Source organism: Corvus hawaiiensis, chromosome 4 (assembly GCF_020740725.1).
Source record: "Corvus hawaiiensis isolate bCorHaw1 chromosome 4, bCorHaw1.pri.cur, whole genome shotgun sequence".
NCBI classification, from domain to species: Eukaryota; Metazoa; Chordata; class Aves; order Passeriformes; family Corvidae; genus Corvus; species Corvus hawaiiensis.
This window is the reverse complement of record NC_063216.1, coordinates 76,947,276-76,967,960: the sequence shown is the minus strand read 5'-3', so window position 1 is coordinate 76,967,960 and position 20,685 is coordinate 76,947,276. Positions and strand designations below refer to the sequence as shown.

Genomic DNA, 20,685 nt, shown 5'->3' with positions numbered 1-20,685 from the left:
TTAGAAGAGGCCTTGAACACAAAAACTCTTGCCAGCTCTGGAAAGGAACAGTGGCAACAAGCTACCAAGTACAACTCAATGAACAAACCAGGAGATACTTTCTCAGAATGCACGGGGACTTCTCCACCACCGTTCACATGCAGCAGTTTCCTCAGTTTCTAAGAACTAGCACCATGTACACTGCCATTAACAACTTACACTGGACTGAATTTGCTGCATTGGTGCTGAACCCTGGCCTTGAACCCTTCCTTACAGGAAAAGCCTTTTATAACTGCTCACTTCCCCTCATCCCCTGCACCTGGCTCCAATAAAGATGTTGACATGATTTCTCTCCCTCATTTGGATTATTGCCATGGTGCCTCTAAAGACAATGGGAAAAAAAGGTGCCTTAAGGGAACTCAGCTGTCTTCAACAACTTTCAACAGTTCCATGGTTAACAGAGCTTACAGAGTTCCCTGGGAGACAGGATTGCTTTCTAAAGAAAGTCAGTGCGGAAATCAGAACCTAGGACTTACCAGCTGTTCCTCACAATGTCATAAATCCAGAAGGAATTCCTTACGTTCTCTTCCCGCTTTTCCTTGTCTTTACTGAGCCCTGACAAGACATGGATTTCATTCAGTTCGGGATCAATGGTGGCCCTTTGAGTGAAACCTGTCATTGGAACTGAGAAAAGAAAATAAAAGTTACAGGCTGGAAACAACGAAGGATGCAGGAAGGGATCCAATCATCAGGCAAAGAGTTTCCCTCCCCCTGCAACTGAGCAGATCATCATCCAGAGGCCAACTTCTTCCCTGCTACAGCCAAGTCCAATGCAAATTCTCTTCTTCTCTTCCTATCTCTGACTCTTGGAAGGAAAAAAAAGGCATTCTGAGAGCTGCTGTTTCCTAGGGAAAGATATGGATAGAGCTATTTGGGAGACTACCAGCTCAGAAATGAGGATTAAGTGCCTAACATAGAACTAAATGACCAGATGACCCTTACAAATATGAATGGAGTGATTTTGTTATTGTCTCATCCATAAAAGGAAGCATTGATTCCAGAAAGCTTAATCACAAAAGCTGGGAAACTCCAAAAAATTCAAGATGACCTCACTATTCTATAGCTCACAACCCTGCAGGACAAAGATGTCAAAGAAGCTTTTTGTATTTTCTGAATAGTCGGGGTGTAATCACCAAACTTCTTCTGTCCCACCTTCAGATTTAGAAATATGGTGAAATCCTGCAGATTCCAACAGTTTTCATCATAATTCCCTGAAAAAAAGGTCAGCAAATTTGTTTGGCAGCCCTTTTTGTTTGTTGTATAATTCCCCGTTTCCTGTTTCCCTAGGCAACCATCCTTCCAAAATGTATTTGTGAAGGGCACGTGATCTTTGTTTACAGATCCTGTTTGTCTCCTCTCTCTTTCTGGGTCAGTTTACAAAGGCTGGTAAAGGTTCCTGGCCTTCGGTCAAGATTTTGGCATGAAAAATTCTCAGAACTCTTGTATTTTGCAAATTCTTCCTTGTAATTAACTCAATTGCACCCACGGCTTAGAGCCCTATGTTAATAAACCATTTAATATTGCTGTTGGGGAATACACAAAATGGTATTTTGGAAACCCATTGTGTAACTGGTTTCATTCTCACGCTTCACTCTTTTCATTTGTTAGGCCAGGAAAGCAATAAAGGAATTTAAAAATTTTGAGTAGAATTTGGTTTTCTACAATTTTAGCCCCTAATGAAGAATTTAGCAACACCACAAAACCTAAGCATTTCTGAAAAAAAAATTTTAAATGCTTAATTCTCATGTAAATTTAAATAGAAACTAGAATATATTTGGATAATTCATCTGCAGAGTCCCTTTGACAAAATCCTTCCTTATGATTTCACAGGAGGAAGAGGCTTTGGAGCCCTCATCAGCATAAACCTGTCTAGTCTGACCTCCAACTTTGCCACAAAGTTTTAAAGGAAAATTCATCTAGTTTATAAGGAAATGGGTAGTAAAAAAAGAGAAAAAAAAAAAAAATCAGGGAATAACACTGGCACAACAACAACTACACATCTTGTTTTACCTGCAAACCACAAAGAACTTGATTTTTAAATACAACAAATGAGGACTGTGAAAGTGATCCCATAAAGAAATTGAGAACAAGAAGACAATTATAGAGTAAAAATTGCTAATTTTTGAAAAGTATTGTGTAATGTGTTTGCTTGCATTGTCAGAGACTAAGTTGCTGACCCAAAGGATTAAATTCAAGGCCTGTTTGAGACATTTCTGGCAGGAGAGCCACCTAAATTTGATCAGCAATGCTAATGCACATGGAAAATGTCTTTGCAACCCTATCTTCTGCTTTGAACATTTGAGACCATGCCGGGAATATTACATAAAAAAACTCCCATGCAAATCTTCAGAGCACTAATACCTCATTGAAATGAAAATTATTATAATCATGAGAAACATGGCTGCTCTGTTACCACTGATACCCAAAGCATCTGAAACTTGTCTATGGAAGTCCCATCCCTCCTCCTGAAATGTTGTTAAATAAATGAATTTTGTATCTCGTTTATGCTCGATTTCCCGAAGCTGAAATTATTATTTAAATAATGAAGGAGGGAAAAGCTGCCAAAGTTCAGTGCTGGTGGTTTTTTTCCTCTTGATATTAAGAATAGAATTCATCTGCAGCAACTGCAATCAAACCCAGATTCAAGTCAAGTAATTTCAGGCTTCCCTCAGTTGTAAATCAATCCCTTCTTGAGACTGTTTGAAATGCAGAATTTCTAGAAAAGTATCGGAAGTATAAATCCCCACATTTACTAAGGGCCTAAGACGAGGTGTAACTTACATAAACTCTGTGACCTATCTAAGCAACTGTGTAGAAGCTGTATTTATGTAGTGCCTTAGGCTAGAAAAAGTTGACATCTGGTCTTTTGCAGAGGAGGACAAAATGAGAAAGTTGGATGCAGTATCATTAAAAAAACCCGTAACACAAATTTGATAAACAAGTCCCTGAAAATAAATAGACAGTAAGACAAGATACTACAGAGTGAGCAGGAGAAGCTGTGATGTTTTAAACCCAACAGAAACATCAAAAAGGTGTTTTCCAAGGAAGTCTGATCCTTGACAGAGCAAAAGGGCTCCATAAAAACCTCAGGACTGAAATACTTCCACTAGGGGGTAAGAGAGGTTCACCATCTGCAAGTGCAGCAGACTGGCAGGAAATGTTGGACAGAATTCACACGAGAATAGTTGGAATATTAGAGAGGGACACAGGATGGAAACATTGGAAAAATACTTGTGATATTTAGGTAAAAAAATGTACACTGGGAAGGAAATCTAATTCTGCATGGGCAACAAAATGGAACCTATAAAAATGAGTCTAGTAACAGTGACAATAACTGATTGCTTAGGACATATCTTTTTTAATTTTAGGACTTGGGAGAAAAAAGTCAAATAACAAGGGGTGAGAACCAGAGCACTTCCAGATCTGTTATTTGCAATGTACTAGATCCAAAGGGTGAATGAAGTGGTAAGAAAGGCTCCATGCAAGTTCCCTCGCTTCTGCTTCTACACAGAGAGATGTAAGATCAGCTTTGGAGCAAATCTCCACCAATTCCACATCTTTCAGAGCACCTCTCAGGTTGGCCATGGGCAGCCAGCTCCAAGAACAACGCAGTGACTGAGGACTTAGCCCTGGGTGTTTTAAACACTGGCCCGTGGCTACGTGGTATTAACTTGGCTCCTATGACAATACATCACTTATTGAAGAGGAAAAGCTGTAGAGAGAAATCATTAAACACAACACAATCCCAAAAAGTCTAGGAAGATGGTGAATGCCTTTCCTGTGCTACTGAATGTTTTTTTCCCCCTTAATCTCATTAACCAGCCCAGAGTAGAAGGGCAGTAGCCACCTGAAAATAAGAAGTCTGAATCCTTGCTCAGGAACTCATTATTTTCATCCATTTTTACACAGTAAAAATTAAAAGCTTATGGCCTCAATATTTGAAAACAACATTCACCCACAGAGGCCTGGAGTTCACAGCCAGTTCCATAAACAAGCAGTAATTCCCGAGGAAGCTCCGAAGTGATGCTGTGGAGCTCTGTACAGTGTAATTTCCATTTAAATACAACACATGGGAAAAGCTTTTCTCCGGAAGTGACACCTAATCATGGAACAGCCACGTTCCCACTACCATGGTCCCTGCTTACAGGGGTTTATGGATCACGGTGATCATTTCAGCCAGCTGAATATTTTTTGGCTTGTGTGTACGAACAGCTACAGTTGTTTCAAGCACAACCTTGGCTGCTGCCAGAATCAAAGCAAGAAAACAGCTTTTACACAGAGACAGAGCTTGCAAAGCAGGAAGTTGAAATTCATGGAATCCTAGGGTGGTTTGGGTTGGAAGGGACCTTAAAGACCATCCAGTTTCACTCCCTGCCATGGGCACGGACACCTTCCACTATCCCAGGGTGCTCCAAGCCCCATCCAACCAGGCCTTGGACACTTCCAGGGATGGGGCAGCCACACGGGCAACCTAAAGTCAAGTTTATGGTTACACAGACGTGGTTCTCATAATACTGGACAGAATTTCAGAAATTAAATCTCATCTCTTACATTTGAGGGGATACTACAGCAAATTTTTCAACATGCTTTGCAATGCAACAATGGCAAAAAAATATATACATTTATAGTCTATAGACCACATCAGAAGGATATCATTAAGGATAAGTAAGGGAAGCAAGTTCACTGACAGGGCTTTAGTGTCACCTGAGTTATGAAACCCTCAGAAAATGTGACTGCCAATCCCAATGCAAGTGATTTGCAAGTATCCTCCCTCCTTGTGATGCCTCGTGATTAGAGAATTGGGAGAAAGCTGCATCACATGGATACTGCTGCTCACCAGAACCTGGCACCTCCCGGTGGATTAATTTTTAAAAAGTGGTAGGTCTGCAAATTATTCCATGCCACTCCTTGTAATTCCTATAAAGCGGAAGCAGCACCGCCCCCAGAGTTTAATGGAGCAAGTCATGGTGAGTGATAGCACCAGGCCAGCTGTTGACACAGCAAGATAATGATTATCCTCTTGGATTTTTCCTGATGAGACTGCATCTGGCAGTCGGCCAAGGAGCAGCTAAGGAAACCATCTGAACAGTTTGGTTGTCATGTTGACAAAGCAACAATCCAATGTCCAACACTCGGCTCTCTCTGAGATTTTGGAAAAAAACAGTAAATCTGAATGGAATTCTGAGCAAAGCAACTCTAGGATCTGGTGACTGCCTGCCCCCTTCCTCATCCTCACAGGTAGAAGAAAAGATTTGGGGATTGGTTCAGAGAAGCACCTCCCAAGATGAAAAGCACGTAAGGTCCCTCACAAAACAAAATGCTTCCATGGCAAGGGATGTGCTGGCCACTGGCAAGACTTTACCTGAACACAGGCAAAACATGCCAGGTATCACAGAGAGATGATGAAAATGGGATACTCAGGCTGCCTGTCTGAGCTGGATCCCAGCCCAGCTGAGCCAGCTGTACTATCTATTTTGATTCATGTTTTTCTGACTTTGCCTTGTTTCCTGGGCTGGGCTGTGTTGCCTCTGTCCGTGGTACTTATCCATGAAATTCTCCATCCATCAGGCGCACAGTTCTGTATGTGAAATGAGCACCTGCTCAACAAGAGACCTGGGAGCTTCACCAGTAGCTTAAAAACTATCTGTAGGCTGCCCTTAAGAACCACTTCACCATTACAAGGAACCACAAGAACATTTAAGGCTTGCTCACATTTGACTTTGGAAGTTACTCCATGCCAAGGGATGTAAGATGTTCTGCATCCTCTTGCAGAAGGAACTCCCCCTCTGACCAGGAGCTCTGACACACCACCTGAGTCAGGGCCAGAGGGGATTATCACAGGAACCTTGACCACAAGTGTTGCCATGAGCTCCCTCAGGCTGAAATGACTGCCCAGGATTAGTCACGGATTGAGCATGAATAGAGTCAGGAGAGCTCCCAGTCCAGCCCTTGGGGACACCCAGGACTGGTGGCATCTCCAGACCACCCATATGCTTCAGGTATGCACCATTTTTGTTTGTTGGGGGGGGAGGGTTTGTTGTTTGTGTATTGTTTGTGTGCTTTTTAAAGCAATTAAAAGTATAAAACTGCTCTAAAAGTGTCTGCCTGTCCTTCAAATACAAACTCGATTCAACAGTACTAAAATTCCTCCAATTTGTACCTCTGTTGTCTTCCTTCGCATCCAACACATCATCACAGTTGCATGTCTAAATTTGTCAGAATTATGTCTTTCACTTCAAATTAAGAAAATTTAAGTGATACTTATCACCCATTATTCCCAAACACACCAGCCATCCAAGGAGTTGGTCACAGGATCAACATCAGAGACACAAACAAAAGCAAAGAAATGCTGAACAGCATAAATATCTCACCCAGAAGATGAGAGCAGCAAAATCAACATATCATTACCATGGTTTTATAGCACTGCAACAACTCTGTGTTACTGATAATCCTTATTATCCATTTCACTACTTTTTTTAAAAATCTCCCTACTCCACAAGATATTTAAACAAATGCACAATTAAGTTCTTTTAGAAAGGGTAAAAATCAAAATAGCACCACTAAGAATAGAACTGAATGCCACATGCGAGCCAGGAACAAAATGTAATCATGGGACTTTATAGGAACATTTAGGTCAGGCATCCTCAACTTGACTCATCACACTGAGCAGCTTAAAACTTCACAGCGACCAGGCAGGCAATCACTTTGTTCAGACAGATCAAAATGGTGTATCACTACCTAACAAGAGCACAATAAAGACTTGCTTTTTTTGGGTGAAAACAGTGCTGTCAACATTTGCTGTCTGAATGTAATAAGCATTTTGTTCTCTTCCTGTTAAAATGCAAATTATCCCAGCATTTTCTTTCAAAAGCGATGGAAACGTTCAAATCTGTTTGTTTACTTTCTACACACAGGAGAACAGTAAACCAAAAAAATCTACTCGTGAATTATTTCCAGTGAGTCATTTTCTTATTTAAAAAAAAAAAAAAAAAATCTTCTATTCATCACTTCAGGGCCTGTGGGAATGGGAAGAAGGGCTAAAAACTTACTTCATTTCTCTTTTACTTCACTGAACCTTGCAGTTCATGTATGAAAAGCAGAGCTCAGTGTCCTGACAAACTCTATCTTTAAATCTGAAGTAGATAAAGGTGTCAGCTTAGAACATGTTTTCAAGCTTCTGCCTATGAAGACACATAGCTTGAAAAGATCAAAATGGCAGAATGCTACTAATTTCCTGAGGAAAAAAATGAATCAATTCTTTAAAAGCTCTAAGGACAACAAAGGGAGCATGGGTGTGTGCACAGCAGCATCAGGCAATGTGCACCTGAATAAAGGAGACTGTCAACAATATGAGCTGGTTCTTTCTTGGAAGCACTTGAGTAAATAAATGACTCCAGAGAATTAAAGCTTGGGTACTTTTCTCCAGAATTGGCGTAACTAAATTAATGAGCAAACAATAACTCGTCACCATCAATAATTCACTTCAAAAGTTCAGCAAAATTATTTGCTAAAAGTTAAGCCTGATCAAAAGGAGAAGGGCAGCCTAAATTCAAGATTAATTACCTTCCTGGGGTTTTTAGTAACTGGAAGAAGAGAAAACAAGATGTGAACAAGGACTGAATATACATAAAATGAGAAATACTCCTAACTTCTGTCCCATAGTGGTACACAGTGCAACTCAAATTTCAAATTCTGACTTGTAGGATGAAAATCAGGGTATTTGGAACAGGGAAATGATGTGCTTATACATGCAGAAATGCTTTTCAGGAAGAAAGGAACATTTTTCTCTGTCATTTGAGGAGAAAAGGTATGAAATCGGTTCTTTATGGTTATGTTACAGGCCTTCTGGGTGTTTTTGAAGACCTCTGTCATACAGAAGTACACATAGGATATGTAGCTCCAGTGCTATGAATCACACAGAACTGAAGCCTTGCTCCCTCCTCTTCCTTTTTTTGCCCCTTTCTGATATTTATTACAAATATAACAGGACAACAGATTGGTCTCATTTTTCTAGTCAAAATAACTTTTGTCCCTCCACTCCAATTCTCTGTCTCTGAGCACCCTACCTGCCTTTCTGCAGCTTACCTCTATCTTATAGTAATTTTCACTTAGTGAAAACCAGAAAAATAAGAATTTGCTTTCTCCTTTCCAGGTTTTAAGACTTTTTTTTTTCAGCTTTTTTTTTTTGTCTTTGCTGGAGTTTCAGAAGAGGTATTTTTACTTCTTACTTTGCTGGGCTTTTTTTTCCTTTTGAGGTGCTATGTCGTTTCATGCATCAATTATTTGTATTGTGCTCAAGAAGGGGAGTGTCAAATGACAGAAAGAACAGAAGAGCTGGCATAAGTTTAACCTATATTCTGTGCAGTTTACTTGGGTGTGGAGGGTTAGTTAAGGATGCCAACCTGATCTCACAGGTTGACCCTGGCCTTTCACTTGCACATCTCTCCTTTTACAGTATTTCATCTTTCACAGGGTATTTCTCATTTGTAAAAACAGAAAGAAATGATTATGTAGTTTTCCTCTTACCCATCCCTGAATCTTTCTTTGTGCCATCTGAGATAATGTCCACGTGGTCACTGTCCACATCATAGCTGAAGAAGTCATTCAAGTAAGTCTTCGATCTCTGGCCACCAAATACATATAAGCAGCGATTTTTCTGGAATGGGGGGCAGAAAAGAAAAGTCTTTTTAAGTTCAAGACAGTATGCTGGTCAACTGTGATCATTAACAGAAATATTTATCATAGAATCAGAAGTGACATTAAAGCCCAGCCAGTTCCAATCCCCTTCCACTATCCCAGGTTGCACCAAGTCCCATCCAACCTGGCCTGGAACACTTCCAGGGATGCAGGGGCAGTCATTAATGAATCAAAGAGGAACAGAGATGTCTCTTCTAAGTTTAAAATCATTGCACACATGTAACTGCTGCAGCCCTGCCTCATCCAGCTTTAACTGATGCTTTAACTTCACACCATTAAAGCAGCAGCACATCTTTCAAGTTTATTATTAAGGAATTAACAGGCCCTGTCTCTAAAAGCCATCATAAATTCATTGTTAAAAACACAATGGGAACAAAAGACAGACTGTAGGAGAAACCATCCAGGTACCAGCAGATTACTAAATTCAGTACAGGCAAATGGCAAGGAGCAAGCCAAGAATAACAGGTTTATTGCTTCTTTCAAGTCTGCCAAGTGGAAAGTCCGTAAGAGGCAGATTATTTTTCTTTCAAATGGTTGAGAAAACAGAAAAGGACTTAAACTTCCATGACCTGTGCTTACAGAAACCAGTATTCTTACATTTACCACAGGCACCTATTTGAAAGGTCCTCAAGGCCCTGTGCAGAATTTTGTGTGGCAATATGTTTTTCCACAAGATTTTAAAGAACCATTCAAAACAAAAATAAAATTGAAAGCTCTGAAAGCCCAGTATTCACTATAAAAATTCTGATCTTTCACTTGAAAGGGGAAGAGAAATAAAATCAGCAATTTCTTCAAATTGGTGGGTTTTGAATTGGTGGTATTAGTAAATATTTAAACATCACATTTATTTTAATTCTCCTTAATTCTCTTCTCTTAAATAGACATGTGGTTGATGGACACAGCTGGAAAGGCAATGGAAGGTGGTTTTTAATACCCAATACAGAGTAAAATGCTACATACACCCCACCCCTCTGCTCCTCCATGAGGCTCTGGATGGAGTGTCCATAACCCCAGCTGTTTACAGCTGCTCAGGACAACAAAAAGCAGCTTGATGCTCCAGCACCAAGGGCTCTGAGGCCTGTGCAACTCAATGCACACCCAGTAAGTCCCATTCCAGTAAAAACAAAGAGTATCTACCAGATCAGAAGCTTCTAAATTCCTCTACTAACTTAAAAAGAACACATTTTTGGGTCAAACTGAACCACAGCCTTTGGATCTACTCACTATTATTCCATTAAAATCAACTCCTTTAAATTCACCTTGATTTTCACTTGAAATTTTATTCAGTTGAGTCATGAAAGCTCCTAAACTTGAATTAGCACCTGCTGCACTTACCAAAGCAGCATCAGAATGTCAGCAAACATCAAATTAACTGAGACAACACATCGCTCAGGAGATTAAAGAGCTCAAAACTTGCAAGAAAAACCAAAACCAGATGTTCTCCTTCACGTCAGACATCATAAATCAAAGTAGGGTGTGGATACTCACAGAATGGAACAACATGCAGTGTCCTATCCGGGACTGGATATCCTCGGGTCCGGCGTTGCAGGAATCCTCCCGCAGAAGTTTCCACGTCTGGCACTGACAGTCGAAAGCAAACAAGCCACTGAACTGGGGCTCACTGGCTCTGCTGTCGTCCACACTGCCATTGCAGGTCAGAATTCGGCCTCCAAAGGTGTAGATCATGTGTTTTTCAGAATCCATGCACATCTGCAAGAACCAGGGAAGCAGTTTTAAGCTGGCACAGCAAGACCTGAACACTCTGATCTAATCTTAAACATGCCTCTCCTGCAAGCAGTGCCTACTAAGCTAAGACACTGCTCTGCACATTTCCTGAGCCTCCAACCAACAGGAAAGGACACATATTTTCATGGTGGTCAGGTCTTAATCTCATAGAAGAAATTTAAAACACAAACCTAATTTCTATATGCCATTTAATATGCCAAAGAAAAGACTAAATGTACCCTTCATCACCTAAAAAACCTGCTGATTTCAGAGAAAAGTACTTGAGAGTCTTTCACAAGGATTCATAGGGTTCTTTTCCATAGATCCATAGTTTCCACAGAAAAAATCCATGGGGATCTTTTCAAGCTATATCCTTATAGCCAGAGAGTTAACAGAGAGTTAACCTTTGGCAATGGCTGAGCAAGGAAGAAATTCAATACTGCTGCTAATTCACTGCCCACCACTCAACTGAAGCAAAAATCAGCCTGTGATTTGTTATTGTGATTCCATTCCAAGCACACATTTACTGTTACCCCCATTACTGGAACACAAAGTAGGGGCATAACCTGGCCAAAGATTTCTCATGGAATATATTTATATATTTAACCCTCAAACCTGAACTGAGCTTATGGCACACAAGAGAAGCACTGCAGCATAGATCAAACCAAACCAAACTCCCTGACTCCAGGTGATGTTTTCAGACAAAGTGCAAAGCAGAGGGTTACAGAACACCAGAGGGGGAAAAAAAAGGCAAACCAACAGACAAGATTACAGTAAGATAGAGATGCTACTCAGCAAAGCCTACACAAAACACTTCTAGTGCAGCACATTTCTGAAGGTTAAATAAAAACTGAAATTACAGTAGGTGCTGAGGGAGAGAAGAGGAAGAGCTGTAGATTGAGAGAACTCAGTGAGGCCCCTCTTTCCTGAGAGACAGCACAGGATAAAAAGGAATCGTTTCAAGAGGAAAACAAGGTACCCAGAGTAGCCTTGCCAGCTGACAATTTCCTTGTGCCTCTTCCCCAACACCTGAGAGACTGGCATTGGTTATTAATAGAACAGAAAGACTGACTGGCTTTTGTTCTGCAGACATGGCGTATCTTTAATTTTCGGTGTCAGCAGAAAGGCACATTGTGCTGGCAAACAGCAGCTTTGGTTACAAAACAGCCAGTACCAATAAAAGCAGATCTTGGGCTGCTTTAAAAATGAGTACTGATGTGCTGTTTCTTGGCGATGCTTCATTTAAAAAAAAAAAAAAAATCAATTGAGAACAAAATACCTTTTTCAAGTAGACAAAAACCACTGAACACAACATAAGTAAAGAAGTTTTCAATTTGAACACGTGGACAGATGTGACTTTTTAAAGGATTAGCAGCCATTCCTCTAAGGTGTTTCAAGCTTTACAACTCAAGCACATTCTACAGTTCTTAAAGTAACCAGTTTGGAAAGAATCCTGCTCCTGTGTTGGCCTCATTCCAGCAGCTTGCTTGGAGTGTTCTTCCAAAGGTACCAATACACAGCTTTTCAAGTTGCTCCCCAAGGCCCTCTGGGCAGGCAGGTCTGCAAACCCAGCTCAAGGAGACTGATTAAAACCAGATGAACTGTGCTTTGAGCTTTAATAAAACGTGTCTTAATAAAATGCATTTGTCTGCAAAGGTTTTTATGATTCTTCTGACTCAGTTTGATTAGAACACCAGCATCCAGTGGCGTTGAGCAGCAATGCTATTAGAATTTAATTGAGTGCTCACACCCTCCTCATCCCTGCTCTGTTACCTGGTGCAGCACCTTGAAATGGCAGAGACTAGATCGAAACTGACTTTTAAACACTGAGAACTTGCAGTAGGAGGATGAGTGTGGCTGACCTGATGATCAAACACCAGCTTGGGGCCTCCATCTGCTGCAGTGTCCTCGCTCAGCAACATCCAGGTGTTGGTGTCGATGTCGTAGCGATAGAAGTCGCTTTTCAGGGACTTGCTGTTCCTCACGGAGGAATCCAGGTACCGCCCCAGGGTGTATATCTGCCGTCGCTGGATGTCAATGCACATCTTGTGACAGGACCTGGCACTGGGACCACTCTGAGAAAGGAAAGGACCACAAAAATAAGGAGAATAATGGATTTAATATTGCTCCAGGTAGGTCGCTAAGGGAAAATAAGTATTAGCAGCAACTAGAAATCCTTGGGGAATTCAGGAAAATCTGCTTGCAATCAAATACAGGATTAATATATAAATAGCTACAAGAGCACATCCCGTAACTTCTGTCCTTTAGAAAGACACCAGCAAAAACCTTAATGTGTTTGTCACAACAAACTTATGATTTGAACCCCTTTTTGTCAGATTCCTTAGAAAACAGTCAGTTTCTCCCAGAAGTGATTCTCAGAGGCGTGTGAAAACTACTTGATCTTTTAAAATAACAGAAGTCGATGCACATGAGAGGCAAATTAAGATGTCACAGCCTATAAATAACTACACAGGAAGAAGATTAAGAAGTGCTCTATTACAAGAGCCTCCGTTTTATTAATAGGCTGTTTTCTAACAGATCATAAGCAGACACTCCCCCAAGCAATCATATCCCGTAATGGCTCTGGGAAGGTAACAAAAGCACTCCCTGTCCTTCACAAATAGATATGGCCCTCCCAGCCTCCATCTAAAAGAAAGTTTCCCACAGTAAGCAGCATTGCCCTGAGTTATGATCTTCAAGAGAAACACACAGAGTGCCCCATGTCAAATTATTATGGGCTTAATCCATCCAGGAGTGCTCAAGTTAAATCATGAAGTAATTTATTCAATGACGTTATGATGATGATACGCAGTCCTGGGCAGTTTCCTTTCTGCTTCCCAAATCTCATTCTAAGGGCCTTCATACTCTTTTTCTTGAAGCATGAGAGTGATATTCTGGTACTCCAAAACATTAGAAATGAAGATGTACAAAGCCTTATGTGCAAAATATCAGAAAAAAGAAAAACATCACATCCTGAGTGTAGATCAATTCTATAGTTTGACACAGTTGGGTGACAGGACACAGAGAATGGCTTCCCATTCACAGAGGGCAGGTTTAAATTAGATACAGGGAAGAAATTCTTCCCTGTGAGGGTGGGGAGGCCCTGGCACAGGTTGCCAGAGAAGCTGTGGCTGCCCCTGGATCCCTGGAAGTGTCCAAGGCCAGGCTGGACAGGGCTTGGAGCACCCTGGGATAGTGGAAGGTGTCCCTGCCCATGGCAGGGGTGGCACTGGATGATCTTTCAGGTCCCTTCCCACCCAAACCATTCTGGGATTCTATACCAAAAAGTCTATTAAAAATTATTGAAAAGTAAAGATTAGGCAAGTAGGCAAGGATATAGCAAATCACTAAAATCATTATTGAAGACTTACAGTTAAAGAAGAGTAGCCATATCACACCAAATAATCAGCACAATAGTTGCTCCATGTGCTACCAAGTACTGCCTTATGAAAAAATCTGCATAATTGTACCCTTTCACTCAAATTCTACTGAAATTTAAAGTACACTAATGGAATGCACATCACTAAATTGCCTAAAAGAAGAAAGGAAGCATTACATCTTTGTTGTCAAAAGCCTGCACTATTCATGTTACAGAATTCAATTTCTTGATTAGGCAATGGTTCCAGGAAACTGTTTACAGTAACTCAAAAGATCATGTGAAGAGGTGAACTGAATTGTTCATATTTGGTAAATATGAAGCATTATGTCGGCAATGATTACAGCTTTGAGGATTAGTTACTTCATGGCAATTAAGATAATTTTCTTTTCTGAAAAAAAAAAAAGTACTGATAGCAGTGAAGTATTAGCATAAAATCCTGAAATGCAGCAAAAGCTCATTGATTGCCTTTGGTCACGTGGAAGAAGATGACACAGAAGGCAACAACACAATTTACTTTGTTCCTAGAAAATACAAAAACAGTATCTTGCAGAGGACCCTGTTCCAAACACACAGGGGAGTACCTTTGCATGTGAAGCACCAACCTGCACACACACAAAGGCAGCCCCTGGTTCACAAATAAGTCACCCCAGTGTGCAAAGTCCATCCCAAGCCATGGAGCTGGGACACTGAGGGATATGGCACCAGTCCTCTGCCAATGAGCACGTATTTGCCTTGGCACAGCTGCCTTGTAGGTGAGATGTGACGACCCACCTTGCGCTTTCTGAGCCTCCCCTCTGGCACGTCACTGCAGTTTTTTAATTGAACTGGACAATTTAAGAATCATCCCCTACTCCCTGACCTCTATGTGGACTAAATTAAATCCTCCCAAACTCATTCAAATGATGTCTTTGGCACTTTCAGGAGTAAATCTCCAATTTAGCAATTTCCAGACCCTGCCTTGCCTCAAAAAGCTACATCATCAACCAAAATTTGTCTGCGCACAGACACAAGGCTGAGACACTTCACAACTCAACTCCCATTTCAAGGCACTGGCACCAACAACACAGTTGCTACACTAAATATACAACATACAGATTTCCTATGACTATTTTAAAATGAGAAAAGAATTCATGAAAAATACCTTTTTTCTTGAATTACATCCTGGCCACATCTACTTTTTTAAAGATCTCTTAAGGTATTAACATTCCATCTCTACAAACACAGAATCTTCATCACCTCAAGCTCACTCAAGAACTTCAGCTTCACCAAGTTGCAGAGCCTGCCACAGCATGAGCTATCTCTTGTAATACAGGAAACTTCATCCAATTCAAAATTTGTTCTCAAAGAAAACTGGAGTTCTGCCCGCACACCACTCACAAGATCACATGGAACCTGCCAAAAGTTTCCTCCTTAGCCTACATGTTTACCAAAATGAGTAAATAACTCCATTAACAATGGTACACGCTAGTTTGACATTTGAGGCAGAAAAGGGGGAAGGTCTAAACCTGTGTTCACTTCTGAGTTCAGCTTGACCATGGCAGTCCTTGCAGTTCGTATGTACTTCAAAGAGGGACACAATGTCCATTTAGAAAGACACTGCAAATGAGTAAAACGCTTCAAGGCACATGTGATGAATCAAGAGCCCGTGGGTGGCTATGAGTGTTCATGCAAAGCCGCGTGCGCCACGTGGTTACAACAGCAGCCTGTTGTTCACAAAAGGAACACACTGCCACAACTTGTCATGGACACAGCAATCCAGTAAATTCAAATGGGAAAGTTTGTTGATTCCACAAATGTTCAAAGAATCTGACCCTTTAAAAACAACTAGTGAGAAAAACTGGACCATGACAGAGATGACTCTCTAACCTAAGGCTGAAGAGATCAAGCATGGCTAGAGGGCGAAGGAACAAACTTCTGTCTCCCTGCCAGGATGTAGCCTGGTCATGATCCATGAGTTCATGTCCCAAGCTGAGTGGATCTTAATAGAGATCTCTACACCCTTCTTCAAATTCAGGCCTTAGCACCAAGTCACGGTTTTGATCAGCTGCTTCTGTGGTTACCTGAACTCCTAACAAACCCATGCAAGACTCCTCATCTCTGGAAGTGTTCAAGGCCAGGCTGGATGGGGCCCTCAGCAGCCTGGCCTAGTGGAAGGTGTCCTTGTCCATGGCAGGGAGGTGAAACTAGAGGGTCTTTAAGGTCTCTCCCAACCCAAATCATTTTGTGATTCTATGACTCAGTGCTTTACTTTAGATCTGGTTTCTTCTAAGTTGTTGACACATGAAATCTACATTTTTGCAGATGAAGTTTTACGACCTGACTGACTGAGGTAGCAGAGGTGTCCCTTCCCAAACAGAGCCCATCTTCCGTAAGACTCTAAAAGTCACATCCACCAACAGCACCCAAACGACCTGAACAAACACTGGCTCTGGGGACTCCTTCCAGTTCTCATCAGAAAGCTACTGGCAGACATTCTGCAGAAACCCCACGTGAAAGGGGCTTGTGACTGGGCTAAAATGGCAAGCAGTGCGTTGCGCTGCTTTGGCCTGTGCCTCAGCTGCTGCCAAGGCTGTGATGGCAAGAGGAAAGCATTAGCATATCACATTTCTAACCTACAGGACACCAAACAATACCAAAAACGACTAAGCACAGGCACTGCTGGGTTTGTGTGGGACTCAATAAATGCCCACACAGAGCCAGGACTGACCTGAACAAAGTGGCTCTGTGCCACCCAGCTCCACCATACAATCGGCAGAGCACAATAACAGCTAAAACAGATTAAACAGCATGTGCAGAGTCCCATTTGGAAGTGCTACAAAATACCAAGCTTTATGCCCAGCTCTAAGGCTCTTCCTCAAACAGGTTGGTGTTGATGCAACTTCTCTGGTCTCTACAACACAGATAAACGTCCTGGTGAGGGTGGGATGGTGGGGAAAGGAAGACAGTCTGTATGGTCAGGAGCACTTAAGACAGGCTTTCAATCCTTTAAGCACCCAGGGCCAAATAGGATTTTTAGGTTTCGTCAGTGCTACACGAAATTCAATTGTGCAATGCCAAGTGAATACACAGTATACTTTATGAAAAGCCTTCTCAACATGCTAAGCCACTTTATAAAATCTAATTAGAGCTTTCTTCATTTAACTTGCAAATGCTGAAAGCAATTATCCCACTTAAGGACTAACTTACAAAACGTTTTCAAAAAGCAACACAACAGCACCGAGAGACAACACCGCCTCCTTAGAATAATTGATTTGTTCCTATACAGGGGAGAAAGGATTGGGACTCAACTCCTTAGGGTAGGGTCTGCTCAAATCACTATTTATGCCAGAATCAGCAGGCATCATCTTAGCAACAGCATCCTGGCATGCTCCACTAAGGCACAAACATGATAGCTTTCATTTTTTGGTTTGTTTTTAAGTAAGTGTCCTATGAACCTCCTTTAATGTGAACATGACCGCAGGAAGCCGGTTCCACTGCCCATCCCAAACAAAAACTGGGGGAGCTTGGCTTCTTCTGGTTATCATAACCTTTTGCAAATAAAGGGGTGTCAGTTGCAAGAAAAATCTGTTTTATTCAGACCAATCCAGATGAAAAATCTCAGGAGCAAGCCTGGATCCTGTTCAAGAGTCAGGGAAATAAAAACAAAGAACAGCTGACTAATTCTCCGTTCTTGGTCCTGTAAAAGACTGAGAGGAATGTGAACACTGCCTCCAGTATGAAGTTCAAAAATAAGCATCATGAGGTAAATGCTCTTGTCCTAAAGCAAACTAGGACGAGGACATAAAAAGACACAAACAACCTACTTTGTTTCCAGTCCTGAGAGCAGCCTGTCAGGCAACAAATAGTCCCTCCTGCCTACACACAACTGCAGAGATTAATCGCTCTCATTTCCCAGTTTCAGAGTATAATTCATTTCCTCCTCCACCCCTCCCCCCCCCGCAAAAAAAAGGGAAAGTTCTCCATAAACTTGAAAATGAAAGGAAATGCATATTATTCTTGGCATCAATTCAAGTCCATGTGCTTTAAGATTAGAGCTTGTTAGTGCTTTATCAATGCCGGTCTACAGCTAATAGCTCCCAAAATGTTTCATCTGAGCTGTAGCAAAGATTTGCTTTGCTCTAGCTGAGCACTAAATTCAGCAGGAGAAACAACTGCAGCCACACAACAAAATAAAACACTTCCATCCCATACAAGTTACTCACAGAAGGCATTTTAAGTTTCTCATAACCTAATGGCGCCAGGAACATAATAAAATAATTTAATCTACTGGGGTTTTTATGGTAGCATGGAGGATTTGGATGGCACATCAGCCCAGAACACAAACCAGAAGGAGCTGGGAGCTGATGTATCGTTTCCATCACCCACAAAATCACCGATGATGTGTCAGGAGCACCAAACCACCAGAGCACACTCAGTCACACAACAGGAGCATCTCAACCATGCTCATGGACAGAGCAGCCCAGCATGGGCACATGGCAGGGCTCAGAGCCCTCTGTAAGGGTTTCTTCAACGTGAAAGACCCTCCCTTAAACAGCACATCCCAATTTCCTACTCTGTAGGATGGCAGAAAGCAGTTCCACCTGTGTCTTTTTATGTCCAAGACTTGACAGCTCCAGCAGTAGGTTAAAACCCTTTGGATGTCACACAGGGTAGATGCAGCAAAGGACTGAATGTTTCTAGGAGCATAAAATGGGAGTTTAGCTCCAAAAAACAGATTCTGGATGCTCAATGTACACTCCATTCATTTAATTACTCTGCAAATAATCCCTGGAAGCATCCAAGGCCAGGTTGGATGGGGCTTGGAGCAACCTGGTCTGGTGGAAAGTGTCCCTACCCATGGCAGGGGTTTGGGATTAGATCACATCTAAGGTCCCTTCCAACCTTCAACATTCCATGATTCTTGCCACAGTTTATAAAAATAACAGATATTCCAATTTAATTTTAAGGCTGCTTTACCAGTTACAAAGAATATTTCTGAGAACATGCAAATTCATCAACCATGGAATGGTTTAGGTTGGAAGGGATCTTAAAGCTCATCCAGTCCCACCACCTGCTATGGGCAGGGACACCTCCCAGTAGCCCAGGTTGCTCCAAGTCTTGTCCAGCCTGGCCTGGAACACTTCCAGGGATGGGGCAGCCACTGCTTCTCTAGAAAACTGTTACATATAATTTAAATATTTTCTGCCAATAAATGTTTTGGGAAGCCTAACAAATAGACCAGAATCTGTCTAAGAGTCATGATGCTGAAAACTCCTCAGGACCAGTACTGGAAAGCCACAAATTTACACAATTTTTCACACAGGAGAGTTAAATGTCTTACGATAAATACTAGGTTTGGATATCAAAAAGTTGTAATTAACTATTAATAAGTCCAGGCACAGCCAAGACAGGGAAGGCACCCTCGGTCAGGCAGTTGACACAGAATTTGAGCTATGGCTAATCTGCTTACTGGTGCCCTCCTGCAGAGATGCCACGGGACAGATTTACCAGCAAAGTCCTCTCTGGGCATCTGACTCAGACATGATGGAGCAGATTAAAGTCAGAGGCAGCTTTTAGCACATACTTTTGTGTGCACATCTCTTCAAGATGGGAAAACAATAAAATTAAACAGGATGAAGATTTTTTTTTTCTCCCCTTCCTAAAAGCACACTCACATTTGGGACAGTCCTAATTTCCCACTGTTGATGCTGCACAGCCTTGAGCTGAGTCTGCCACAAAGAGACTTTCCCTGCTTAAGTTAGAATTAAAAAAATAAATGGCCTGATGTTCTATTTTTGAAAGACGGTTCAATGAGCTTATAAGTCAAATGATCAGGCTCAGAGATCATACGACACGATCCTTATGACAGCAGTGGCCTGGATTTGATGACCCTTGACAGCCCAGCCTTCCAGTCTGACATGAACTTGACTCCAAGTCTTTGCTCCATCCTTCAGGGATCAGGACAGGTTTATCACAGCACAGACTCAGTGCAGCACAGGAACACTGCTATGAAAACAAATAGATAATGCTCTATTCCCATTAAATTATTATTTATTAGCCTCCCTGCCAGCCTGCTTGCAGAAATAACTAATTTGAGAGTATTTTTATAAAGGAATGAATTAGTACATGATCTTCCGGCCTCTGATGTGCCCTGATCCAGGTACCTCTAAAGACCAAGTGTGTCCTCACAGCTGAACTTTCCAAAGCACCAACATTGTGCTTTGACAGCTGTGCTGCCTGACTTTTCCCCTACAGTGCAGAAACGGCTTTGGCAGACAATGCCAGAGGAACTGCCAGTGCAGGAGCCACATTCCTGCATCTTTTGAGCTCTCTGCTTTCATACCAAGGTACCATCAAGGCCTTCCAGCAATACATAACACCAGGGATCTCATGCTGCAGTACACCAAGACATCTTACCAGCCAGTGGACAGTGAAAAGGGGAGAAAGCTCCACATCTTCAAGCATGCAAAGAGTAGGAAATAATTTGTGGCCGCTCAGTACTTAAAAGGAGGTTGTAAAAAAGATTAAGGGGAACTTTTTACAGAGGCAGATAGTGACAGGACAAAGTGGAACAGTTTTAAACTAAAAGAGGAGACCTTTAGATTAGCTGTTAGAAAGAAATTCTCTACTCAGGAGGGTGGGGAGGCCCTGGCACAGGTTGCCCAGAGAAGCTGTGGCTGCCCTTGGATCCCTGGAAGTGTCCAAGGCCAGACTGGACAGGGCTTGGAGCAACCTGGGGTAGTGGAAGGTGTCCCTGCCCACGGCAGGGGTTGGAATGAGTTGATCTTTAATGTCCCTTCCCACCCAAACCATTCTGGGATTCTTTCATTTATGCGAAGAAGGTTGAAGGAATGTGTATGAAGGTC

At 41.8% G+C, this 20,685-nt stretch overlaps 1 protein-coding gene across 2 annotated transcripts in view; it reads right to left on the bottom strand.

Annotated features, from left to right (window-relative positions):
• The window catches only part of MKLN1 (muskelin 1), a 102,518-nt gene that overhangs the window by 23,934 nt on the left and 57,899 nt on the right, over positions 1-20,685 (bottom strand). For both annotated transcript variants that reach the window (XM_048301872.1, XM_048301873.1), the window contains 4 exons: positions 12,324-12,536; positions 10,225-10,446; positions 8,566-8,695; positions 516-663 (listed from right to left, as the gene is read on the bottom strand). In XM_048301872.1, coding sequence (XP_048157829.1) covers positions 516-663; positions 8,566-8,695; positions 10,225-10,446; positions 12,324-12,536 — 713 coding nt within the window. The remainder of the gene's footprint in view (positions 1-515; positions 664-8,565; positions 8,696-10,224; positions 10,447-12,323; positions 12,537-20,685) is intronic.